At 34.7% G+C, this 27,419-nt stretch overlaps 3 protein-coding genes across 3 annotated transcripts; 1 reads left to right on the forward strand and 2 right to left on the reverse strand.

Annotated features, from left to right (window-relative positions):
• Positions 1–498: 498 nt before the first annotated feature.
• Positions 499–4,797, reverse strand: LOC145575917 (uncharacterized). The gene is made up of 7 exons (XM_081633706.1): positions 4,673–4,797; positions 4,430–4,549; positions 2,120–2,551; positions 1,819–1,958; positions 1,600–1,720; positions 1,093–1,233; positions 499–954 (listed from the first exon to the last, which is right to left on the reverse strand). The coding sequence occupies exons 1-7, from the start codon at positions 4,748–4,750 to the stop codon at positions 880–882; spliced, it is 1,107 nt and encodes a 368-aa protein (XP_081489832.1). The 5' UTR covers positions 4,751–4,797; the 3' UTR covers positions 499–879.
• Positions 4,798–5,551: 754 nt separating this feature from the next.
• LOC145575918 (uncharacterized) lies at positions 5,552–10,269 on the forward strand. The gene is made up of 9 exons (XM_081633707.1): positions 5,552–5,672; positions 5,831–5,878; positions 6,061–6,130; positions 6,345–6,435; positions 6,523–6,584; positions 8,550–8,845; positions 8,920–8,953; positions 9,062–9,172; positions 9,818–10,269. The coding sequence occupies exons 2-9, from the start codon at positions 5,831–5,833 to the stop codon at positions 10,000–10,002; spliced, it is 897 nt and encodes a 298-aa protein (XP_081489833.1). The 5' UTR covers positions 5,552–5,672; the 3' UTR covers positions 10,003–10,269.
• Positions 10,270–10,933: 664 nt separating this feature from the next.
• LOC145574204 (magnesium-chelatase subunit ChlD, chloroplastic-like) lies at positions 10,934–18,329 on the reverse strand. The gene is made up of 15 exons (XM_081631946.1): positions 18,005–18,329; positions 16,542–16,720; positions 16,204–16,288; positions 15,801–16,117; positions 15,505–15,628; positions 14,585–14,677; positions 14,404–14,499; positions 13,986–14,126; positions 13,688–13,894; positions 13,232–13,387; positions 12,899–13,006; positions 11,830–11,964; positions 11,548–11,709; positions 11,285–11,405; positions 10,934–11,204 (listed from the first exon to the last, which is right to left on the reverse strand). Exons 1-15 carry the CDS (start codon positions 18,263–18,265, stop codon positions 11,119–11,121), a joined length of 2,271 nt encoding a protein of 756 aa, XP_081488072.1. The 5' UTR covers positions 18,266–18,329; the 3' UTR covers positions 10,934–11,118.
• Between the last annotated feature and the right edge of the window lie 9,090 nt (positions 18,330–27,419).

Genomic DNA, 27,419 nt, shown 5'->3' on the forward strand with positions numbered 1-27,419 from the left:
CAACATCAATGCTTATATAAACAAACAAGACACAAAGTCTTGTACAATTCTGTATTGAAGGATTAACATTGTGAATCATATTGTCAACAATCGTAATATGTTAGAAAAACGTTACGCCCTCACCATCTAAATAAAATTACACTCCGTACTCGTATGTAACAAGGGTGAGTTTTATTCGGCTTAGAAGAACAAGTTTTTAACAAATACCGAGTAAAGTGTAGAAAGATTAATGTTACAAACAAGTCACAAGTCTTAAACAATTCTGTATCATTGTAACATATCATCAATAATCAAAATATGGTCGGAAAAACGCAAGTGTAAGTGTAACAAGACTAAAATAATGTATGAAGCTATAATAACTTCAATGTTAGGAGAGGAATTTATAAATCTCCCTAGTGACAATGAGTTAGTACTATTTGCTTCTGCTTCCCAAAGCTTGTAAATTCAGATTTTGACGAAAATATTCAAACTACGGACTTTCATATGAGAAGAAGAATATAGTTAAAAGGGTAAATACTATAAATCTCAAAACAATCTCCTGAATATTTTGCCTAAATCCAAGCTTCAACAAAGACTCATGTAACAATCACTAAAATTCAACAGACTAGAGTTCAAAATTTAAGCCGAAACAGATTTGTTTATTTAATTGAAGACTTGAATTCACTAGCTCAACAATCACACAATATGAGGCAAAAACGGGGTTTAGAGAAAAAGAATGAGCCACTAGTATACAACATTATGAGTGTGTAACTGTGTACTATCATCAAGATGCCCAAAAGGAGTGTCTTGATCTGAGGCTATATTCTTGTTGTCACTATTGACGTTCTTGTTCTTATTGTCCAAGTTGAATCTCGAGCAAGCCTTACTTAAACCTAGCTATCATGATGTGAGCTGCCTCAAATTAAACTTCGCCAACTCTTTGTACTTCTCCACAACACCAATCAAGCACACAGTCTAGAAAAAACAAGGTCGAATATAAGATTCAAATGGATTTAGTCTTAACAAACAAAAATCTAGAGACGACTATGGAGAAAACTAAAGCAAATTATATATGCCAGCCAGTCAAGAACTCAAGACAACAACTTTCAGTACCTTAACAATTTGGACAATTATAGTCTTCTGTGGATTTTTGAGATCTACTTTATGCGGTTCAGGAACAGCTTTGGCAACTGCATCTATTATCTTCATCCTCTCGATGCCAGAATTGGCACGGGCATCATATTGAACAGCAAACTGAGGAGTACATCCAAAACAAATCAATTATCAGATCCACAAGAACACTGCCATAAGCACCACCAGCTTCCAACTTTCTATCTCAAACAGATATGCAGGAGGTTTCTTCCCATGTCATAGTTTGTTTTGTACATTAAATGTCAATCACTATTCACTCCATAGTAAAAAAAATAAAAATACCACAATTTGTTTTCATAGAATTCACCAGAATATTGATTGAATGAATAGTTAAAACCCAAGTAACACTATCATCAAGCAAAAAAAATGGCACTGTTTATGAAAATTCAACATGCATAACTATGGTGAAAGAATAACTTAGATCTGCCAGTACCATAGAGTGTTTGTCAACCATGTATGGGCAAGTACCTTAATTGGTGCTTCAGCGGTGACAGGGAAGTATTGTTCAATAACTGGCTTAATAGCTCTTGATATTTCCTCTTCAGATGCATAACATGAAAGTTCTACTGGTAGCACTCTCAGAAGAAACCTACAGATATGAAACATCTTAGTGAAGTCCACAACAAAGGTAGTACTCGTTTGAGAAGCTGTCAAATAAGAAGCTATATAAAGAAAGGCAGCTTGAACCTTGATATATGCTTCTTTGTAGCTGAAGCAGATTCCATCATATGCTGTACAAGTTCTCCAGGGCTAGGGTCTCCATTCCTTCTCCGCATAATTACAAAGACAACACCATTACAGCCAGTATCAATCTTGGAGAAACGCCTCTGGTTCAACAAAACAATATTTACTTCAAATACTAGTATAACAGAAACACTCATTACGATGTATAATGTACCTTAAACATGTTAGACTTCCACTCATCTTTTTCTGGCCTTTTAATTGGAGGGTGGGGGGCGGTGTTTTACGGATTGTAATATTAACTCACCTTGCTCTTATCTCCTAATTCCTTAAGTTCAGCTTCTATCAACTTATCAACAGATAGCTCTGCAGTATAATTTATGCTTTCTAATTTTTTGGAATCACTGCACTGTTTCTTTTCGATTGGTTTCTCATTCTCCTTGCTTTTGTCATCAGCTTGTTTATCAACTTCCTCACAACCATCATCAACTTGTCCTGATCCAACCTCATCCTTCTTAACAGGATCAGTATTTTCTTCCAGGGTACTTCCATTATTAGTAACCTCTTCTGCAACTTTTTCAGACTGGCTCTCGGCTCCATTCTCGTCAACATTGTCATCATCTTCTTCATTATCAGAAGAGTCAGAGTATGAAAACTTTATTTTTTTGTTTGCAGGTTTCTCTGGTATCACTGTTATATTAGCCCTTGAATCCTTGCCATCGATCAGCTCTTCTAAAATCTAAAAAAAAAAAAAAATTGATACTTTATAGGATTATCACACAGACAAACAGGAGGAAATAAACCAGAACAACAGGTCCAATTTCATGACAACATAAGGGCCTTCACAGCCAAATCATATACTTCCTCCGTTTCTTTTTAGTTGACACGTTTCTTTAGTTACGTTTGCCAACGCACAACTTCAACCTTTTATATCTTTAATTACCAATAAGCAAAAATTATGAAAATTTGATATTTTGAAAATATATATCATGAAATCTCACAACATCCTACATGACTATATTTTTCATTATGTATAAACCACAAAACACGGTCAAAGGGGAGTGTGTGAATAGTGCTAAAGTCAAAATGTGTCAACTAAAAAAAAACGGAGGTAGTAACATTTAAGACTTGAGTGTATAAGACTCTCCATTTACTTTGATATGTGTAATTTTATGCAAAAGTTCAAGCACAGAGAACAACAAGGAAGTAAGACTTAATAATGCTCAAGTATTGTACAGTATATGAGTGTTTATGTATGTGCCAATTAGGTCTGTATGAAGCAGCTGCTTGCAAGGATACTACAGTAATATTGATCCGGCACAATTCATGAGCTGTTGCCTGTTTAATAGTAAGACCATAACACTTTTGGCAAATGACAAGCTCTTTTAAATTGTTTTCCTCTTCCCATCATCCGCCTTGTGAAAAAAAAAAAAAAAAAAAAAAAAAAAAAACCAAACAAATCTGGACCATTTTTGCAGCACAAGAAACAATGGTTTTTGGAAGCTGCACTACTAGGACAAACTCATGCTGGAAAATTTTAGTACTAGAAAATAGCTGAGTTTGGACCCTTCAAAGTTCAAGTCTTGACCAATAATAAAGATAAAAGAAAAGGTACACTATAATCTCTTGATGCAATGATACAACTTCGAGCCAATATCCATGCCTAATTGCCTAGGCAGTAGGTTGCATAGCTATGAAGTCCATGTTACGAATGATGATACCTACCAAATATCACTTGAATTACTTTGTTCATGGATATCCAACGAATAATCTATTTGTCAGTAGTTTACAATCTTTCTTCTACGTTTTTCCTCTTGATCATTTGTGCAACCTAAGAAACACTACTAGGAACAGGAAGCTGTATTGTCAAGGAAAATGCATGCCGAAACCTTTTTATATAACAAAATGTAAATACCTTAGTTTGAACCCTACAAAGAGTTCAAACCAATGCTAATGATAAGGGAAAAGGTCCACTTTAATCTCTTGTTGCAATCATACAACTTTAAACTAATACCCATGCTTAAGTAGCATAGTCTACATTAAGCATGTACAGAGCCCATATTCACTCAATATCCGTCGAACCACTTGGTTAACGGATATTCATCACTTTCCTTCTATGTCTTTACTCATTTCATCACTTTCCTTTCCTCCAAAGTTCTTATAAATTTGAAATTCCAAAACATAATTCCTCTCATCTTTCCTTAAGCCTAAAATAACTATTAGCTCTTGGACACTACTCATATATTCTAGCTTAAATACTTGAAGTTCAAACCAACAACAAAGATCAGCGAAAAAAAGCCCAACTTTCGACAATTACAAGGTCCACCTTAAACAATCAAGCAACGTTCAATGTTAATAAATCAATCAATCTATATATTTAAACACAAATCACAATTCACTTCAAATCACCCACCCCACCAAGATTATCAAACCCCATCAATTAATCACATGAATTAAGCCTAACAAATTAATTGTTGAGTTAATTAACAAAATGAACATAAAAATTTAAACTTGAATAATTAGGGTGCTAAAGCTAACTTTTTTATCAATCAAATAACATTTTCTGAATCTATTAAATTAAATAAATATATAAATCAAAAAGAATAAATACACATACAGTATCAATGACATTGATAGCTTCATGAGAAGCTTGGTGTTCCCTTCCACCATCACAGGTTATGAAGAAGCCTTGTATTCCTGGTCTTAATGGACTTGGCCCCTTCTTCTTCACTGCTTTCTGGTATACAAATTAAATTAAATTAAAAAAAAATCCATAAAAATAAAAAACAAGTTAATTGAATAAATAATATAATAAATAGATAAAAACTGAAGAAATGAAAATGGGAAAAGGGGGATTTACGTTGTGAGGTAAGTAACAACGTTTGCGTTTTTTGGGGTCGTTGGTGTTTGTAGTTTTTGGTTGGTTCTCAGAAGCCATTGAAAGAGAGAAGAGGTTAGTGAAGCCGAACAACTGAAAGAGGGTTTTGTTTTGGGACTTTTGTTTGAGAGAATTTACTTCAATTGGTTTTTACAATCTAAACGCATCGGTTTGTTGAGATGCTAGAACAAAACTCGTCGTTTAGATTTGTTTTTAATTACTTGCATGAATTTACCTAAAATGTGGAGTAAGAAGATATAAAGTACTCGTACAAGTTAACTTTTCGTTTGGGTATCATATTATCCTCAGTGACAACCTTGTTATATTGTTGGAATCAATAAATTCGAATCTTGGAGCACTATAGCCAATATGGGGCAAGTTGTTGAGCATTTGGTTTAAGTTATGAATAAAGCAATTCTTATTGATATTGATTAGCTAATTTGTCCGCATTAAGTGGATACTAAGAAATAACACTACTCGTATTGATTCCAATAAAAACTATTCATACGAGTAATTGGCCTCATCTTAGAAAAGCATTTGTTCTAGTAATTCTTAACAAACTACGCAATTACGCATTACCTTTGTATTTCAAAGGAATCCCAAAAGAGGGATTACACGTACTGACATGCCTAAAAAGAATTTAAGTCAACAAATCTTTATTAACCGAGCAAATCGAAAATACAAGTTGAAAAGGCTAATAAACAAATAAACAATTATCCGGGACTACCTCCGAGGCTCCAGAACAAACCAATCCTCACTTATTGACTTGTTGTGCCACTAGCCAACTTCAACATGGTTCACTTCACTTAGGGCTCAAGGCTCAAACCCTCATTTAGTCAAGTCTCAAGTGCTCTCCTCTCCTCTCCTCACATTTGAATTTCAGTCGTTTGATTTCGCGCTAATTAACCATTGTTTTCTCTCTCCTACACTCCATTTTTTCCGCCCAAATTTTCTTCAATCAAGCTTCATCTTCGAATTCAAGGTTTCGCATTTGCAGTTTTTTTCTCCTTTAATTAGTTCCAGCTTCCAATTTCTTCAATTGTTACAATTAGGGTTTATGCTTCCCTTAATCAAATTTTCAATTTTTCTGGTAGTAATTTTACAATTAATAACCGAATTTGCATGTTGTTGTTTCTGCAGATGGAGGCGCTTTACACTAAACTCTACGAAAAGTACTCAAAACTCAAGGTTTTCCTCTCAATTTTTATCCTTCAGCTTTTTCATTTTTAGGGATTTTTCCCCAAATTGGGAAATTTTACAGAATTATGAGTTTCTGCGGGTTTTTTCGATGATTTTTTTCTCTCTCTAGTGAATTCTTTGATGAATTTATAGGGTTTCTGGCGTTAAATGATTGTCTATTTGGAATTTAGGTGGAAAAGGATCGTGAGTTGGATCAAGCTAATCAAGAACAAGAAGTGAAATTTATTGAGTTTATGTCTGGTATTCATTCTTTACTCTTAAATTTCACCACTCTATTAACGATTTGTGTAATTTTGCTCGAATTTCGTTCTCGTTAAAGTTTGATTTTTATTGCTTGTGGAGTTCAGTGATAGATATTTAACTATAAAGTCTACATTGTGGTAAATGGGCATTGCATTTTTTGGATGATGGTGATTACTCGTTCATGTTACCTCCATTTTAATTGTCATTGCAGCGTCGGAATCTCTGGTAAATCATTTGACCACTGAGAACAAGAGATTGTTAGAAACTATTGATGAATTACGGAGTGAAGTTGTGTCGCTGAGGTATCTATCGTTGCAATATTTGATGCGTCTAATTTGTTAAGCCTAATCATGACCATCTTTTTTTTTTTTTTCTTTTTCGGGTTGCAGAACTGCTAAAGACCAACAGTATGATGATTTCCAGCAACGTTTAATGGAGGAGAAACAAAAGAGTAAGTGTAATCTACTGCCAATTTTTCTGATAGTTGCTTTATGTTCTTGGATTATGCTATAAGCATATCGGATGATAATCATGCCATATAGTGTAGACTGTAGAGGTTCATGGCTAGTTGCTGTTCATAAGTGGCGGTTCTGGCCAGAGCGGGGTGGTCAACGTAACAGGGCCCCCAAATTTGAGGGGCCCCAAAATGTACATATATGTAATTTAGTTTGGTTAAATATCATTAAATTGCAGTTGGAGAAGTGGTTAGAGCAAGTATGCTTTAATGTCCAAATGCATTGAATGAAATTGCTCTAAAATGCTCCGCCCAAACCCAAAATCAGATCTTTCCTCTTTCCAAATATTTTTGCTTCCATAAATTTTTCAATCAATCATTCTAATTCCCAAAAAACTCTATTATCTTCCAAAATTAATTTCACATTTAGCTGTTAAAACGTATTGTTTTCAACATTTCTTATTTACTTTCTATTATTATATTCAATTATTGAATTAATTTTCAACTTTTTTCATCTCCCAAAATTATTTTTTCCATATTAATTCATAATTTCAACGGTTAAATCTTTAATTTTAAGATGAAATTAATTATTAAACAGTTGTTAATCTCCCAAATTTTCCTATATATGTATTTTACTCACTCTTTCAATTTTACAGATAAAAAAGAAATCTTTGAGATAGTCTTAATTCCAAAATAATTTATCGAACAAAAATTGGGTAATGAATTTATCGAGTAGAAGGCCCCATTTCGAAAGGTTGAACAGGGCCCCATAAATAATTTGCAATTTTAGCCCCGGCACTGTTGTTCATTCCATTGGGAATTTCTGAATATGGTATTAAACATTGGAATTTGACATTAAAGGGTGCACAAGGATACATTTGTTAGGCATGGGGAATGTGCACAAGGACAATGCATAAAACACCTTATACTTAAAAAAAAAAAATCTATTTTTTGGCAATTGAGGGTAGCAGCTTGGCTTGCCTTAGTGCCAAATCAAGGTATTGCAAGGCCTAGGAAGGCAAGGCAATACAAGCTAAGACAACGCAAGGCTAAGCTAAGCATTTTAGGACATGATGGCAAAGAGTGGATTAAGGCTTGAATGAGACAGTTTCGGGCACCAAGTATGCCTCTCGTGTTTCTTTGGGATCCTTCGAAAACACCTCGATGCATAATCTTGTCAGGTTAGAATTTGTTCTCTTAAAGCTAAAACTGAAGGCTATAATACATGAAATCAGACCTATTTTAGAGGTTTTGGGACCCGAAGTCAAAAAATCTTGAGATCGTAGGTGATTCATCTCAGGGTCACATAATACTGTCCGGAACCATATACGACTAGTATTCGGTCATATAAAGGTTCGTGGCGGCCTTGAGTCGACGAAAAGAGGCATAAGTTGTAAACGGTTAAATTAACGGTTCAAAGGCAAAGTGGACGGTTCCAACCACCCAGATGGACTCCCGGGGTATCATGGGGCCTTGAGAAGCTCTCGACAAGTTTTTATCCCCAGGCCCGAAAAAGTCAAAATTTGTCCAAAACTGAAGGCTATAATCCACGCTTTTGGACCAATTTTGGAGGTTTTGGGACCTGATTACGAAAACTTTTGGGATGATAGGGGATGCATCTCAAGGTCATATAATGTTGTTTGGAACCATGTATGATCAATACTTGGTCGCATAAAGGCCCATGGTGGCCTTGAGTTATTTAAGTGAGGCGTTTACGTAAATGTCTTAATGACATTTTGACAAGGTAGATGGTCCTAACCACCCAAATGGGCTTTTGGGGTGTCGTGGGGTCCATGGGTAGCACCTTGCCAATGCTTTTGTCTAGTTTGCAATATCACCTCTGTTTTTGAATTTTATCTCATGGTTAAGGACTTAAGGGTGTGGAGGGTTCTCTCTAGGTGTGGTGCTTTTGCTGCATTGTTAGTTTTGACTCAAGACTGACTCTTTGTCAAGTGTATGCAGATCACGAGCTTTCTGCAGAGGTTGAGCAACTACACCAGTTACAGCAGGAGATTCCCAACTCTAGCAACCAAAATAACCAACATGAGGGGCAGAATGTAAACAGTATTCAATGTAGCCCATCTGTATCTCGAGGGCAGGTGAATGAATCGCCAATGAGAATGACAAGGACACGTGCTAGACTTCTAATGGAAACTGATTCTGCCATAAATAGTGCATCAGCTGGTCTTCACGAGCCTCCAACCAAGAAAAAAAAGTTATCAGATCAATCTAAAGATGTTTCGAATGCATATGCGCAGGTACTTTTTGGGGCTATTCTTGAGCCTAGGATTATTGATATTATTTACTGATTGTTCTGTGTGTGAACATGCAGCCAGAATGTTGTCAGAGCAACATTGACAATGAAGGTATGTCTATGGAGTTATCCCACCAATCAACTTGAGAATATATGCCTGCTAAATTCTTTGTTAACTAACAAGTTTACTTTTCAATACTCTCTACTATTTCCGTAACAGGTCCTTGTAAATGCCTGTTTCAAAATTTTGTCGAGTGCCTGACTGGCATGAAAGTTTCTGTTGCAAATCAGCCTGAGGGAAGGTGTTTACATGCGGTTCATCAGTCCAGTGGTAATTCATTGTTGATCATCTGTTAGCATGGATGGAGAGATTGTTGCTGACAAAGTGACTAGCAGCTCCCATCCTCATGACATATACGCTTAATGTTTGGAGTTCTGTGTTAAGTTTGAAGTGTCACTATCTCTTTCACCTGTACACTACATTTTTACCTTAAATTTTCTGTCTTCGCTCTCTTTCTGAAGTATAATTTATTGTCCCATTTCTCATACAATAACCTATACTACCTTACGTTGTCCCAAAAAAAAAAATACCTATACTACCTTACATGAGTACATAGTTATGGAGATTTTTAGCCTATGACTTTCACATAGATTTCATATGAGCCTTTTGTTCTGTATTGAACCATGCCCCTGTTTTTTTTTTATTTTTATTTTTTATTATTTTTTTTTAGTATGAGTGATTTTATGGAAACACCAACACACATGCTTATATTCATGGACATTCTTTAGTGGAAATGATGTTAGGTGTTACTGATTTCTCATTGCTTGGAGCATCTTTTATTTCTATGGACACAAGCTAGCCCATGGACTGTTGCTGTTTGCCGCATAAGTGCATGTATGTTATATGATAAAATTTACCTTTGCACTTAATTTGGCAAATTTTAATCTTAAATTTGTCTATTTTGGCTCATTGCAGGTTATTCATTTACTTTGACATGGGTGAATAAGGCTGCCTCAACTGGAGAGTTATTGTATCATGTTTCCTCCCTAGGGACATTTGCTAATGTGGCTCCGGAGTGGATGCAAGAAGTTATCATCTTCAGCACGAACATGTGCCCAATTTTCTTTGAGAGGATATCTCGTGTTATCAAACACTGCTAGCTTTGGCTTCTTGTGCTGCCACAGGCTCGTTTTGGTACAGCGCCTTTGATCCAATCACTGAAATTCGAGACTTTATATGTGCATTAGTGACGGATATACTACCACTTATCCCTCATTATCTAATAGTTCTGGTAGCATCCTTAATTCTTCATTAATATGTGATGTATGTAGTAAACCCTGTGAATTTTCAGGTAGTTTCTCACTTTCTCGCCTAGAAAAGCTACATTTGCAAGTTAATAGTTTTTAATCTAATTCCTTCTACAGCGTTGTGTACCTGTGTGTTCTAGTTTATTTATGTCATTGCTTTAATACCTCAACATAGATTAGCATGAACGATCTAGTCCAAAAAACAAAACCTGAGAGCCTTTTGTTCAGAATTGAATACACATCTTTTTGCGCTTTCGGGGTACCTAGAGGCTGCTGCAGACAGTGATTGACAGCAGTTTGATTTCAGTGGTGTTGTACTGACTGCTAAGTGAACTTTAAGTTTAACCTGAGATGATTTTGGAGCCATATTAACTTCCATGAATTTCTAACAGAGGCTATAACTCATCCCTTGTGTGATACAGGATGAATTTGCTACAGTAAAAGGTTGTTTTGTATATTAGGGGACGAATGGCAAGTTCTGAATACCTCTGCATGCATAGATGCAATATTGTCCAAGTGAGAGGAATTTAAATTGCTCAAATCATGTCACAGTAAGAGTAATCACAGATGATCAGGATTTGAGTCTGCAATCAGAATGTGCAATTTCCATCACTTAGCATATTTTTTTTATGCTTCCAACACTTTGCCTTTGAATTGCAAGAAGATATGTAATTTAAGTTGCATCCCCGGGATGATTTTTTGTTCAGACAGACTTCTGGTTATTTCTGTAGTTCAAATTACAGGTCCAATTTTTGTTTGAACTTCAGTTTGCTACATTTTGGACTGATGATCAACCTTGAGCTCTAATTATTGGTGTCACTTGGAAATAAGAATGCCTTTACAATACAACCTCACTTCCGACATCGAGTCAAGATCTATTAACATGATTTTATCAAGATCTACAAAATATTTGAGTCATGTTGAAAATACATTTGCTTTCCATATTGACAACTTGACCTATCTATGTAATCACGAGCTTTTCAAATCTGACAAGGCGTCCTTGGTTGTTGCTGAGATTACAGCATCAGAAGCATTAGGCAGATAATAGTATTTTCCTGCATATAGATTTGAAATTTGAATCATATCAGAGAAAGCATAAGAAATTTAGAAAGAAAACTGTTCGTGTAAACCATACCCTGAGCTACTCTGGCTATCTCTTTGGCAAAGCCGGTGGATACAAATTTGTTCTCTGTGTCAATGACAAGCAGTGACATTCCTGATTTGTAAATTTTACCAGCCACTTCCAGAATCTCTTCCTAATAAGGAGCACAACCAGAGTAAATAATTTTCAAGACTTAAAAAATAAATTGCAGAAAGGCTGATAGTCAAGGTAATATACTAAGTTTAATGATCTACAGTTTAGCAATCATTTGGTGTAAACTGTAGAGTATAAATTACCTTTAACTCTTTTGAAGAAGGCCGAGGGGTATCTGCAGATGCTGCTGCTTCTGGGTCTGTAGATCTTTTCAGTGATATGTTTGCTCTACCATCAGTTATAGCAACAATCATGATGCGTCCAACATCTCCACTTTTTTCTGCATTCATTCCGACCCTCACAGCCTAAGCATATGCAGAGGAGGAATCAGAAAGGATTCGCAGCATTGTAGCTTGAGTACAGCAATTTGAATTCAAATGATGAGACACATTAAGGCACAGCATAGGTAGTGCAAAAGTACTGACCATTGTAAGACCATGAGCCAGAGGGGAACCTCCACCACACGGAAGTTTCTCGAGACGTTTTCTTGCCATTGAAATTGATCTGGAAGGAGGCAGGAGAACTTCTGCAGAGTCCCCGCGAAATGGAATGATAGAAACCTAAGTAACAATGTGAAAACATCAACATAGGGAACCTCCTTAACATTAAAAACAGAGTTCTAGAAGAAAATATAGTGCCTTTGTTTGACTAGTTGAAATATATAAATAGAAAGTTTCTTAGTCTGTCCCCATGTCAGATAGAATAGATATTGTGTAGACTGTAAAGGAAATGCACAACTACACAAGTATCTGGCAGAGTGGCAGTCAATGGAATCTTAGGAGGTTGTTGGCCTTTTTGCTGAACTGACTACATTATATCAAATTCAAAGGCAAATTATTAACAAGACGAAAAGGCAATATCAACATTCGAAATTTCGAACCATAATCACGCCCCAACATCAAGTTCGAACATCGCTAATGACGTGACAAGATTGAGCCCCTTCTGAGCATCATCCCACTGGACAAGTAGTCAGCAATTTTCTGAATGATTGATTTAAGATGTAAAAATTTGAAACCTTGCATTCAAAACAATTCTAAATGTTGGAATCATCAAAAATAGGAAGGTAAAACTGGATATTGGAAAAGGAAGAGAAAGAGGGGGGGGGGGGGGGGGGGGGGGGGGGGGGGGGGGGGGTTAAAGATTCATTCGCAAGTTCTCAACATTGATGACTGACTAGTGCCAACCGGCATGGGACATGTATAAGTGCACACATAAGCCCACAAAGCTGCTATAAATCATCCCTTGCAAATATATGGAAACACGACAGATTACATCATATAGAAGTGGCATGCCTAGCCATAACATAGCATGCAGTGGATTAGCAGAGGAAGTTATCCATGCGCTATGTTTGGTAGGAAATATGCAAACCTATAGCATGCAGTGGAGTAGCATAGGAAGTTATCCATGCGCTATGTTTGGTAGGATGTATGCAAACCTTTGCAAATTTCATCCAGAATAACATCATGTTGGTTTTATTAGTTAAGTTAGATTCACCTGATCTCTACTAGTATAGCTCTCAGCCAACAACTTGAGTGCTGCACCTTTTGCATTCTGCATACGGTTTAATGCCATGCTCCCACTAGCATCGACCACAAATATAACCTGTCATCAAACAATTATCAAGCCAATGAAATACAGTAGTAAAAGTAATGCCATTTCTCTATTTATTTCTCAAGATCGTAAAATCATTATTTTGCTATGGTATCAGGGTTAAGCTCTGAAAAGTATGTGTTCTAGTGTTTTGAAGGCTCGGGGAAGTAATGCAATCAAAAGAGTAAAAAATATGAACGACAAATATAGAGAAGTATTAAAGCCGGCAGTGAATACCAGAGCTCCTGCTTTTCTAGCCATTCTTTTTGCTCTCATGTCTGTTTTTTCCACAAAAACTTTCCTATCCTTGAGCAAATCCTTCTCCTTCCTCAGTTTTTGATACGGAGCAGCAGCTCTAAGGGTTGCATCCACGGCTAATCTCCTGACAGGACCCTGTTCAGAATAAGTCTTGTTTAGTGGAAATAGAAGGATGGTGGGGCTTACAGTATATCAGAGGCAGCTAACAGGATAATCAAAGCAATTAAAAAAGTGTCATTCTGGTTCAAAGTCTTCTGACGCAATACACCTATCCTGCCTTATGCAATGAAAGAATAATTAGGAATCCTGTTTCTTCTTTTAATCAGTCTTTTCTGGGTGGGTAGGTTAAAATCATTGGAATCATTGGTTTATTGTAGACATTTAGGATATAATAAAGCTTTAGAAAAGTAGACAAGCTTAAGATGCACTAGAAACCTTTGGAAGCATTGGCTTAATGTAGCGGCCTCGGTCCTCTGAAAATATGACATTCTTTGCTCTCCCAGCCTTCCCTTTACGTCTCTGAGCTTGTTGAGCAAAGAAAAGAAGTTTCTCATCCACCAAACCTCCCTCTGCATCAAAGATAAATTCTTCGGGTAGCTGATCTTGTTGTTCATTGTCCTCATCATTTTCATCATTCTCATCCTGCAACACATCAAGTAAATGTCAATCTAGAAACAAGCCACTAGTCAATAAACAAGCAGGAACTAGAACTTAGAAAGGGGGAAAAAGGAACCTCTTGGTCTTCTTCCTCATTCTGCTCCTCAGATGAATCCTCATTCTGTTGAGGTGGTGGTGGTGGCGGTGGCTGCTGCTGATTTTGATCTTCTGGAGGCCTTTCCTGAATGATTGAACGAGGAAGAATTACTAGTTCAACCTGAAATGAAACAATATAATAGAGTTTTAAAAACTAGTTGTGTGCTTCAAGAGGTCATCATATCATTTACCAATCCATATTCCAAATGACATTGAAGATGTCCACAACTACACTTGATAAAATGTTCAAATCTAAGAGAAACTCCCAAGCTACGTATGATTTTTAAGCATAATGTTATCATAATTTGTGATGGTCCCAGGAAAGTTTGACTTCACAATTTCACAAAAGCACTAAGAAAATCCAGAAAGCATTAAGGTTTACTTGAACGATACTTAACAGCTTTCTTCAAATCATCCACGCCAACTTTTTCACGTCCTTCAAAAGCAGCCAGGCATTTAGCAACACGCATAGCATACAACTCAGCTCTGTGGCCCTGCAAATAAATGTTACGCTTGTAGAAGCTCATATTAATTTGAAATTATGCCAAGATGATCAAATGAGAGTCCAATTTTTAGAACCTGGCAACCACCTCGCATTGCTTCCATGACCAAGTATTTTAGTTGCTCCCTGCTAATAGTAACATCTTTCAAGTACTCACGTGCCAAAATGATCTGCGATATATTCCAATAGACAAAGAATTAAACATATATTCGGGAATCCAGATCCCAAACAAGGACAAAGCCTTTCACAGACAGCTGTTTGGAGAGTCTCAACACTATTAATAATATGCAGCTTTGAAGCCTTTGATGGCTTGATATGTGCATTTTAACAGTGCCTGAGGAAGTCTTTTGTTTGGGATGGGGGGATTATGGGATGATGCATAGCCTCAGGAAATGTAACAGCAGAAGTATTTTGATTGGGTAGTGGGGCATTGTGAGGTGGCTGCATATCTTTGGAATAAATTGGATATGATGGTGATAAATTGGGTTATTTGTCTCTTGTTCTCCAGTGTCTACAAGCCTTTTGTACAAGTTTTGGAATATGGAGAGGACACTTCTATCGGTTTAGGCTGACTGTTCTTCCATTCTTTTATATAGAAAAGTGTACCTTTCTTTACTTTACTGCTACTCTATGGGAATTTCCAGGGTTGCTAGGGAAAAGCATGACTGGCATGCTAAATTTTCTCGTTTACTACTTTATAGGACACCTTATTCTCGGTTATTGTTGTCACTTTTGCAAATGAGTTACTATAACAAGTCCATTACAAGATACCGCGCTAGTCTGGAATGAGTTCATACATATGTATATTATCACAAGGCTTCCTCACTAGGTACATAAAAAAAAAAATTCCCTTCCGTGAAGAAGGGACTTCTTTTCAAGGTTACAGAGAAGTGAATATCAGAAAAGGCTCAACAAACCCGCTAGAAGAGGTGGCAGCTATAAGTGGGCATGCTTACAAGATAGTAGGTAAAATCCAACTTGATTGTTACTTTATTACCTGTGTTTTAGCTAATTCTGTTTCCTCTTCAACCATTTTAAATACTTCATTTATTTGTTCCTGAAACTGTGTTGCAATTCCAACAGCTGCAACACGGTCATCAAAACTCATTGGAAGATCTGCACTGCAGAAGGAATAGGACATCAATGTAGGATGCAAAAAAACAAAGAAAGAACAAGCCTACATGATGTGCTGTTGAGGAGCCTGTATCTTACAAGAAAGGGGATGGGCAGATTGAAGCAATACCAACTCATAAAACCCAATAATGCATATTCAAGGAACCTAGAATACAATACCTCAAATTAATAGCTACACGATCCAACAAATGCTGACGTACAGCACCCTCTTCTGGGTTATAGGTGGCAATCAACAAGGGCTTGCATGGGTGACGAAAACTGATTCCTTCTCTTTCAACAATATTAACACCCTCGGTTAAAACATTCAGGAGCAAGTTACTGATCCCTTCGTCCAGAAGGTTTATCTCATCAATATATAGGACACCTCTATGAGCTTCAGCCAGAAGTCCAGGCTGGAAAACAGTAGTTCCAGTTTTCACAGATTCCTCAACATCAACAGACCCAATAAGTCTATCCTCTGTAACACCAAGAGGAATCTGCAAAGTGTAGAGCCAGTAAATGGATGAAGGTAAAGAACACAAAGGTAAATATATAAGGATGTTAAATGTTTTATGTACAGTACCTGTACAAATGGAGATTTTACAACTTTGGTCTTTATGTTGCCAGATGAATCATATTCAAGACGATCAGCCAATCCATCTTCCCACCTTCACCATATGCACTAAATTAAATGATTAAGCAAGCAAACTAAATGCGCACCAAACAAAGTATGACTGATAAATGAAGGACAGCGCTACACCCATATGTTACTTGCTTTTGCTCATTAATAAACTAACAGAATTGAAAATTAAGGGTTTATACTTCATATAATGCAATTTCAGATGAGCCAAAAAAAAAAAAAAAAAAAAAAAAAAAAAAAAAAAAAAAAAAAAACACTCAAAATATATGGAGTAACCTTACTCTTCTGGATTGGATGGATCAGCATTTGAAATGGAACCCACAACTACATCAATAGGTGGGAGAATGGCATGTAAACCACGTGCCATAATTGTTTTGGCTGTCCCTCGCTTTCCTGATATGCCTATCCCTCCTATTTCACGATCGATAGCTCCAAGCAAAAGTGCAGTTTTAATAGCATCCTGCGATTAGATGAACAACTTAAAAGAAAAATCAAGAGGCTACCAGTAAGAACTGGTCATACATATAATGTTCCACAAGACTAGTCACGATATGCTTGCAGTTTTAGTGGTACGCTCTGTAGTACATCAACAAAATATCTTAGCTCACATTTCAAATCAAATGTCCAATCATTCATTCATATAAAAATCCAAATACCACATCTATTTACTGATCAACTAGAAGTTCTTAAACAATGACATCCACTCTTTAGTTTTAACTGCAGGTCTTCTGTTCCTAAAACCCCAAAAAGATTGTGAAGCAATTGATTCACCAGGTTCTTTGAATATCGGTGAAAGATATTGTACTAGGATAAGGTATATCGACAAAATTAAGACCGATTTCTAGGTATTTTATTACTTGCAATCAAACATATGATATAATTCCAAGAATGTTGCTCCCTCCCTCCATTGCAAAAAGAGTGCAACCAAGGTGAGCTTCCTGGTTCATCAATCATTAAATTCTTAAACCAGGAAGTAACTAGATGAAATAACTCAATAAGGTCACCTGCATCACCATAGTAACTTGATCAAGCCAGTAGAGAAATAAACCAGTTGTCCCATAGAGTCTAATCAATCCATAGGATATATAATTGGCTCCCAATAATAGCTGGATTAGTTTTATTGTCAGTCTTGAAGATGATAGTATAATCACCTCGATATAGCAAAGGACCTTCTGCCTCCAACAGATTCAAGGCCCCCTCTCATCCTTATCTCTCACAAGAAGACGATGACATAATGCAAAAATGAACTACACTAAGCTGCCCACAGCCCAACTCGATCTACAATCATCTTCGGCTAGATGTGTATTTCAGTAAACAAGATCCTCTACAATAAGCAAAATGTGGTAATTCTGTATCAATCTGCCCAAAACCCGACTCGATATACATCATCCTCAGTATGCCCAAAGAACCTAATCTCCTCCATAGCTAGTCAGCTAAATGATCATGTTAAACTCACAAACAACCCCTGTTGATTGCCACCTATATAACCCGACTCGATATACAACAATAAATTTAATCAGTTCAACTCTCAGAGAACCTAATCTCCTCCATAACTAGATGATCATTATGAATAAACTTCGAAATTACACTCTAATTTGAACAATTATAAGCATTTCCAGGATCATTCCAACCATAAGTTTCAAAAATTTAAACCAAGAGCCAAAATTTAACAAATTAGGCAATTAGCAAAAATAATAAAACACAGAAATCGACAGAAAAGGAGAGATAATGAGAGAAGCCATACTTGTCCAACAACAGCAGCAAGAGGGAAGAATTGGCGACCGTAATTGGCGTCTTTAGGGTTTTCGGAGTCGGAAACAACGGTGCCATTGTCGGAATTAAGAGTTGTAGCGGCGAGAATTTTAAACGGCGGCGATGAACGGCGGAAGTTGCGGCGGCGCGTGAGCTTAGTAGAAGTAAAGGTGGTGTAAAAGAGAGAGAATGGTTTATTAGAAAAAGAGTGTGAATTGAGGAGAGAGAAGCTTGGTGAAGATGATAACGCCATTGTTGTTGAGCTCAAGCTTGAGCTTGAAGAAGAGGATAGAGAAAAGGGTTGAGTCTTCACTTATCTGGTTCTATATATCAGCCCACCAATTGGAGTATTTTGTTTGTTTATTTTTCTAATAATGACCAATCTAAAGAGGACACTTGTATTCTCTCTCAATTAATGAGATTTGAACCTACAACCTCTAATAGTCGTAAAACTAATAATCTTACCACCAAGCTTAATATGGAGTACATAGTAAATTACAACAAGAATAACAATTTATTTTAAAAAAAAATTAAGTCATAAATTAAAATGTATTGTAATGTCAACCCATGCATACAAAGACTAGGCATTGTCCGAGCACAAATAGTTGTTTATTTATTCTAATCTAGTTATTTTTGTTGGCATAACCATTTGTTATGTTGGATATGAGGATTTGTCATTTGTTATTTAAATGCACAATATGTTTTGTATGTGGTTGGTCACACCGTGTGGCCAGCTAACACATGAATAACCCCTGACAGACTAACTGAGTAACTCTTGACCAAATAGCCCATGACTGACCAATAACTTCATGTCAAGTTCTCAACCAGGTACTTCAATTTAAGTCTATTATTTAAGTTTATTGTAATAAGTAACTTTTAAGATATAAAATAGGAAAAATTGTTATGAACTACCAATCTAACAGGTCATTTTGTCAAAAACTACTCGCTTAAAATTTTTATCAAAAAAACTACCCTCTAAATTCAAAAAGTTTGAATAACACTACCCATTTTGATTTTCCGGCAATAAAATCCAGCGACTGGCCGAATTTTATTTTTCCTTCCAAAACTTTAGCTTAAACCTCCTATATAACAACCAATTTCATCCCCTTTACAATGACTCAACCTACAAACACAAGATTTTCTAAATTTTGCCAATTAAAAAAGGGGAAAATAATTAATATTTTAATTAAGAGGTATGAAAAACAAAAGCGATCCCCACTCGCCGGATTTTGTTACCGGAAAACCAAAATGGATAGTGCCAGTCAAACATTTTAAATTTAGGGGTAGTTTTTTTGATAAAATTTTTAAGCGAGTAATTGTTGACAGTATGATCTATTAGGCGGGTAGTTTCTCACAATTTTTCCTATAAAATATACTAGTACTAAGAGCCTGTTCACTTCAACTTAATTTCAGTTCAGTTCAGCTCCAATCAATTCAGTTCAGCTTCTAATTTCCTTCTCTCATAAGATATTCATTTCAACTCAGTTCAGTTCAGCTCCAATTAATTCAGTTCAGTTCAGTTCAGCTCTAATAGTTCATTTCAATTCAGTTCAGTAAATATGAACAGACTCTAAGTATATAATATTATCAAGAATATCTATAAGAAATAAAAGACTTATTGGAATAGATAAGGTATATATGAACCGTTAAACTTATTTCTACACTGCATGACCAGATATGGATATGTATGGGCTATGTCGCGATGGCTCATGTGCCAAGCCCACGTGACTTTTATCCTTGCAAGTCGTGCTTGAAATGGTCAAAGATTAAGTCATGTTGAATTTTAGAAAATAAAGTTTATACACAGCCAACAATGTGTTGCTTATAATTCCTAAAATTTATTGATTACATCCAAAGTGAACATATGGGCAGGCAAACCCATCGTGCTCATGCCTAATTTTCAAAATATTAGAAATGTACAATCCATAACAAAGAAAAAGAATGTTTTTATTTAATTCAATTGGCATGTATTTGTTTGATATAAATCTCTTTGTAGATATCGTATGACTTTTTATTTATGAATCAATTTTTATTAAAAATAAATAAATAAAAAATTAACACATATAATCATTTAGTTGAGTGAACATCAACTTAAATAGTTATTTAAAGTCTACATGAGTCCTTGATCGAATCCTATCTACACGACTACACCATTACTTGTAACTTTCTCTACTCCAAAACCAAATAAAAAGAAAAAATAACCATTTAATATTTTAAGATAAGATGAAGGACCCTACTAAACCGTCACCTTTCACAGGTTTAGCTAGCCCAGCTCCACATGTCATCGATTGAGAGGAGAGGGGAGCGGTAAGGGAATCCTCATACTACCAAGCATTTTGTAGTTGGTGGGACTCGAACTCATTACCTCAAAGTCACAAGATGAGTTACCCACCAACTCCACCAAGGCCTCGTTCTTTATAGCTGCTCTGCTCTGCTCTACTTTGCTTTGCTCTGCTGAGCCCTGCTCTGCTCTGCCCTACTCAAATCAATCTGCTCTGCTCAAAAAAAATCTGCTCTGCTCTGCTCTGCTCTATTTTCAAATAATAATTAATAATAACAATAATGATAATTAATATTCAATAATAATAATAATTAATATTGTATTGATGACAATAATTTATTATTTTGAATAATTATAATAATTATTAATAAAATAATTTTAATAATTATTAATATTAATGATAATTAATATTTATTAATCATAATAATAATTAATAATAATAGTTATCATTATTAATATTTAATAATTCAAACTATTAAGAATTAATATTAAATAATATTATTAATTAATAATTTCTAATAATTATAATAATTCTTTCAAATAAATAAATAATAATAATAACAATTAATAACAATTTCTTTTATAAACATTTGATATTAGAATCACAATGTGTAGAAACATTATATGTATGTAGGTATTGATTATTAGTTCATTGAGTTGAATTATTTTTCAAATCTTTCCATACAATTTAAGAATTAAAAAAAGAGGTTGTTTTCAAGTAGTACTTTGTATATCATTATTATATTTAGGGTATAAAATATATGATTAAGACAAATTTATAAGTAAAATCATTATTACTCATTAAATCATTTTATTTTAAAATTTTTGTGAAATGAAAATAAGTAAACCGTTGTCTTTTATCTTTCTACTATTAACATATGTTAAATATGGTATACATATATTTATGTTTTTCACTCACCTAAATCAATGGTATATGCACTTAGTAATAGTAATAGTAATAGTAATAGTAATAATAATAATAATAATAATAACAACAACAACATTAATAATAATAACATTAATAATAGTATGACTTTATTGTAGATAGAGGAGTGGGGGCCCAGATTGTATCTCAGCTTCCCACTAATTTATTGTAGATTGTATGACTTTTGTTTTTGAGATAATAATAATAATAATAATAGTAATAATAATAGTATTAATAATAATAGTAATAATAATAATGATAACAACATTAATAATAATAACATTAATAATAATAACAATAATAATAATAATAATAATACTACTACTAATAATAATAATAACAACAACATTAATAATAATAATGTAACACCCCAATAATTCTCTCTTTAAACCCGGGAGTAACCTGAACAATATTCAAGAGAATTACTGGCGTGCTACCGCCACGTGTTCAAACATTAAGCCTATATCAGAAATTAGCAGCGGAAAACTAAATCAGTTATAAATAAGTTTCAAAACCGATAACCAAAACCAAGTTAAGTTTTACAACTTGGAACCATTAAGGCCCTTATTCAAACTCAAACCAATAGAAGTAGTATAAAAGTGAAACTAAGTTTAAATAACTTCCAAAAATAAACAGCAATAAAAATAAGAAAAGCAACCAACACTCCACTCAAGATCCCACCACTTAGCTACGGATGCTGCATGTGTAAGAACCTGTGGTTAATCTGCTCCCCAGTATTACAAGTGTAAAAATTGGATCGTCATAGGGTCATTGAAAGGCGAGGGCCGTGACCAAAGAAAGACACACAAAAGCACACAATCAGCAAAGCTGAGTACATACAAGCTGCGAAATAAAATAAGAAATCTCTAACATGCTACTAATAATCAAACATCATACATCATTAAATTATAGACTCAACACACGACTCATCTAACAATTTTATTAAGACTTCACTAGTTGGTAGTAGCTAACTCATTTATTTATTCATTGGATTAAGCAATAGACAAGGTTGTCCAACCCATGCTCCATTTGGAACATCAATAAAAGAAAAACCCCATGCCTCCTTTCGGAAACATCAACAAACATCCAACGACCACGGGCGCGACTCCGTGACCGCAGTTAGTATGAGATCTCACCTAACTCCTAGTTTTTTGAAAATTATTTGAAATAAGAGACTCGTAGATCAAACGGCCTCGAGAAAAGTGCACGGCTAATACCCCGTGTACCCCAACCCCTGTTTGTCATTACTCTAGATGTGCACAAATCCAGAGTTTTATTGCTCATCCATCTTGCACTTTACGTGATTTACAAGTTTAGACTTGGTGATGACTCATATGCATAACAATACAAACATTCCAATATCAATTCAATCAAGCAAGGCAAGTTTCCAATTTCAATTCTTGATTTATAAGTGACAAACAAACATTTATTATTTAATCCTTTAACTACCTCGGTGTATAAACACCTTGAGTGCATAAGGCACCCCACAAACTTAACCTCATCTCATAAGACTTGAATTCTTCCTTTACTCATTATATTTCAATAATCATGAATGAGTAATAAATAAATCATTCCACATATTCACATACCTTTGCCTCTAAGCGCATCTTGAAAAGTTAATGCATAAATAATATTTGCAAAGTAAAATAGTGCACATCATACGGAAATCACAATGTATAACCAAACAATTATTCCCAGTCTTCTCTATACATGATACTAAGTTCTTGATACATCCCTAAACATGCATCTAAAGGCAAGGTTTCGTAACTCGTACGTACCTTGAGTAAACGAATTGATATGCCACTTTACTCACTAGAAATCACATTCTATAAACTCCTCTCCTAAACCAAACAACGAGAATTAAAGTAATACCCAAGCAAATAAATTTACAGCAATACTAACTTACGTAAAAACCTTCAAAATCCAATTAAACAACACTTTAAAACCTTTCCTTTAGTTAAAATTGAAGGCTTACATATAGTTCTTTAAATTTTCTTCATAAAAACCTTAAAATATACTCTTATACATGAAATTACAGCAAGTTTAAAGTTTTATAAAAATCTGAAAATTATTTAAAAACCTCTAATAATCTCCCTTTTTAATGGGTGATTAAACCCTCTTTATAAAACATCAAAAGTAGTACTTAGAAACTATTTTCAGCACTTTAAATTAATTAAAAACCCTTCAAAACTTTATCAATACATCACTTTTATACTCAATTAAAAATCTCCTAGGAAATAATCACTTCCTAAAAAAAAAACAACCAACAATTAATATTATAATATGATGAAAAACCTCTTAAAACTTCAATAAAAACATATTTATACTTAATTAACTTTAAACATAATTAATTTTATTAATCAAACTCAAGATAAAATTTTAAGCATAAAAAAACTTCGTTAAAAATCAAAAACTGCCCGAAAATCATATTTAGAGGCTGAATTTGGCCACGAGAGGGTGGTGCTCACTACCAAAGGTAGTGAGTCTTTCTTAAAACGTTGTTTCCACATGGAAAACACTACTTTTTTTTTTTTTATCAAAATCGGATGAGTTCAGAACCTAATCGGGATTAAAACGGGATTAATATTAACGAACGGAAATCTAAAAATTAAAACACGAATTTACGTGTTCAAAATAATCTGGAATTAAGTTAATCTAATCATTAGTTATAATAACCAAAATTTCAAAACATCATTATTATAAAAGCCCTAAATCAATTATTCATAAAAACCCTAAAATCATGATTTTCAATAATTAAAAACCCTAGGTTATAAAATTTACAAAATCAGAAAATTATGACATTTATAAAATCTGAAATTATAAAGTTTAATTATCAAAATACAATTTGATACTAATTAAATTAATTTCAAACAATAAAATAAAAACAACAAATTAATAAAATTAAGGAGAAAGAAAATAAGACTAACCTTTTTATGTGGGAAATTTTTGGGGATTCATGGTGTATTTATAGAGTAGGGAGTGTAGGGTTAAATTTAGGCTTATAAAAATGTGGGCTTAAGTTATGGGATAGAGCTAAGTTATGGGTTTTGGAATGGGTTATTCCAATAAGAGTATGTAGGAATAATTTACATTGCCCAATAATTAATAAACGTTTAGTCCAAAATATATTTTACTTTTATAAAACCTTATATTTAAAATACTTTAACCCTTTAAAATATTTAATTAAAATACTTGAGCCCTTAACAATACATTTTATTAATACTTAAATACTTTATAAAAAGTACATAAAAATACGGAGTATTACAAATAACATTAATAATAGTATGATTTTATTGTAGATAGAGGAGTGGGGGCCCAGATTGTATCTCGGCTTCCCACCAATTTATTGTAGATTGTATGACTTTTGTTTTTGAGATAATAATAATAATAATAGTATTAATAATAATAGTAATAATAATAACAACATTAATAATAATAACATTAATAATAATAATAGCAATAATAATAATAATAGTAATAATAATAGTAATAATAATAACAACATTAATACTAATAACATTAATAATAGTATTAATAATAATGTTGAAATCTGCTCTGCTCGGCTCGACTATCTCTGCTGCTCTACTATGCTAACCCCTGCTCTGCCCTGCTCAGAAGCTCAAAAGAACAGGGCCCAAGCTTTGTTTGGTAAAATAACCATTTAATTTGTTTATTTTTTTTTTTGGTAAGGAGAAGAGCCCTACCGGGCCGGAACTTCTCACAGGTCCCCCCTTCTCGGGTTAGTGGGCTAAACAATTTGTAAGAGTGGGGGGAAGACAAGGGAATCCCACTCCCCCAAATTGTCACTAGTGGGAATTGAACCCCAACCTCGTGGTTGGAAGGTTTACTCCTTTCCACTAGATCAAGCTTGGCTTTGTAAAATAATCATCCAATTGATGTGGAGCTAAAGAGAACAAAACATTACACTGTAAATACCACGTACAAAGTAGTCTTCTCCCATTCCATTTATAAGGGTTAGAATAGTGTATCTTTATAGTATATTTCAAAAACGGGCTAGAAAGCCAAATGGATGATTCATTAAGGAGTAAGGACTATTAGGAGATACACTGCAGCAACTACAGCATGAAAGAAAAATATTGCGTTATACCAGTAGGCTCCTTAATTCAGCCACAACTCCACATTTATTCTGTATTCCAAGGGCCGCAAGCATTCAGTCACCCCAAATGAGTCTAAAAATCAAACATTATCCTAGTTTCATCTTCTTCCCTTGCAAATGTAAAACCACCACAAGGTGAAGAGTTGGGAAAGTGACTCATCATCTTCAAACATCTTAGCTCTTCAGGAATACAATCCGGCTCTTATACATGTCTCACACATCATAAAGATCTAAGAGATTCTCCTAGCAGATCAGTAACACCGATACTCAATTGCAGCACATAAAAACTTAAAGGTAAAGTATAGAGACAAAACAATTTCTTAAAATAAAGGTAGACTTTGTAAAGTTGCAAGGAAAACATAATATACTCATTAACCCCATATTCAAGTTTACATGCCCATACCACACCCTTTTTAACATGTTTTTTCCCTTTAACCTCTGTGCCATTTCCTTGTGTTAGCAAATTAATGGGGTGGAATATTTGTTTGGTACAAGAACATACAGAAACCAAAGAGAACAATCTCGTATCAAGCTAAATTAATACAAGCATATACTATTGGAAAAATTAATACAAGCATATACTATTGGAGAAATATCAAAGCACAGACACACAGAGAAGTTTGCAAAGCAAACAAATTGCCTAACCTGCTCAGAATATTCCACCTTGAAAGCACATAGGATTTTGCCTCTGCTTCTAACTTACAATGCACGTCCACAGGATAAAATGTTCAAATGCTGTGTTACATTTCCTCATGCTTCCAAACTGTCAATTCAAAATTCACCTGAAAAAAACCAATCAAGCTAGTCTAAAGCTTCCTCTTAACATCTTTAAGATCAGCAAAGTTCGCCAGAGAACTGAAAAGTTCACTGTTTTTAATTCCTCCACAAAGCTGAATCAGATCAGTTTTCTTCGGCCTTGTAAGTTGTAATATGGCTATGAGTATGCCACATCTACACAAACAAAAACAAAAGCCAAAACAAATATTATGGAAAACAAGTTGAAAGCATTCTAATAACCAAACCAATGAGCAGTGTGAGTTGATGATTCCTGCTGCTGGAAATGTCAGACATGTCAAGCATGTCTAAGTATTGACAATGCAAAGATCCTTATTCTCGCCTGTCATACTAGCAGGCAACTGTTTCCAAAAACACTAATGTAAAATGATTGATAACATGCACCACTGTTAAACACTACGAGCAGGATGGCAGGCGTAGTGGATGCCAACTAGATTAGCTGGTTAATGTCTTGGGGGTGGAAACAGCAAGAAAAAGAGGAAGTGAAAAGGTTATGGACATTTTCAGTAGTCGATAAACAAAGATGCTATAAACATCAATATAAATCAACTTTAACCCACAATGAACCTGTTCATAACCAACAGATTACATCCAAGAAACAAAAGTGACTGTCTGACACCAAATCCTTTCGAACCTGAAACATGAGAGATGAGTTTCATAGATGGTTGCCCATGCATCCTGCTTATCAAACCCAAACTAAAGCAGCCAAATGAACGCTCTGTGTCAAGTATTCAAATCAGATAAAGAGAAACATACAAACAAAGGAAAGATGCAGTTATGGCAAACTAAGAAATAATTACAAATTGGCTCTTTAAGGTGGAGGTGTGGGGCCAGGATTGCTATCAAAACATATCATCAACCAAAAAGCTTCAATATAGATGCAAAGGAAAAAAATTGCAAGTTATTATACATTTAAATAAAAGGCGAAAGTTCAATGACCAGATTTTGTATTCATAAAACCAAGATCAAAGCTAATAATGGCCCTTGACCAGCAACAAGATCAATAATTTCCACAGCAGACTTTAGCAGAGCTTTTTTAAAAAAATATATTTGGCAAGTAACTTTAACAGTGAAGCAGCTTTTTTCATCAAGCTAAATTAATATGATGATACTGCATATTAGAGATGAATGCGATAGAAGAGAGCACAAATCAGCTTGCCACATGCTTGTCATGTCCATAGCTGTAGAACTAAAAAACGACCTGTTAAAAATTCATTTGAGAAAACAGCCTCCTTGGGAAAAAAAATCATTACGACATGTTAGATTAGTCATAATTGCAAAAACAAAGG

The sequence above is a fragment of the Chenopodium album genome, chromosome 13, assembly GCF_948465745.1.
Source record: "Chenopodium album chromosome 13, dcCheAlbu1.1, whole genome shotgun sequence".
NCBI classification, from domain to species: Eukaryota; Viridiplantae; Streptophyta; class Magnoliopsida; order Caryophyllales; family Amaranthaceae; genus Chenopodium; species Chenopodium album.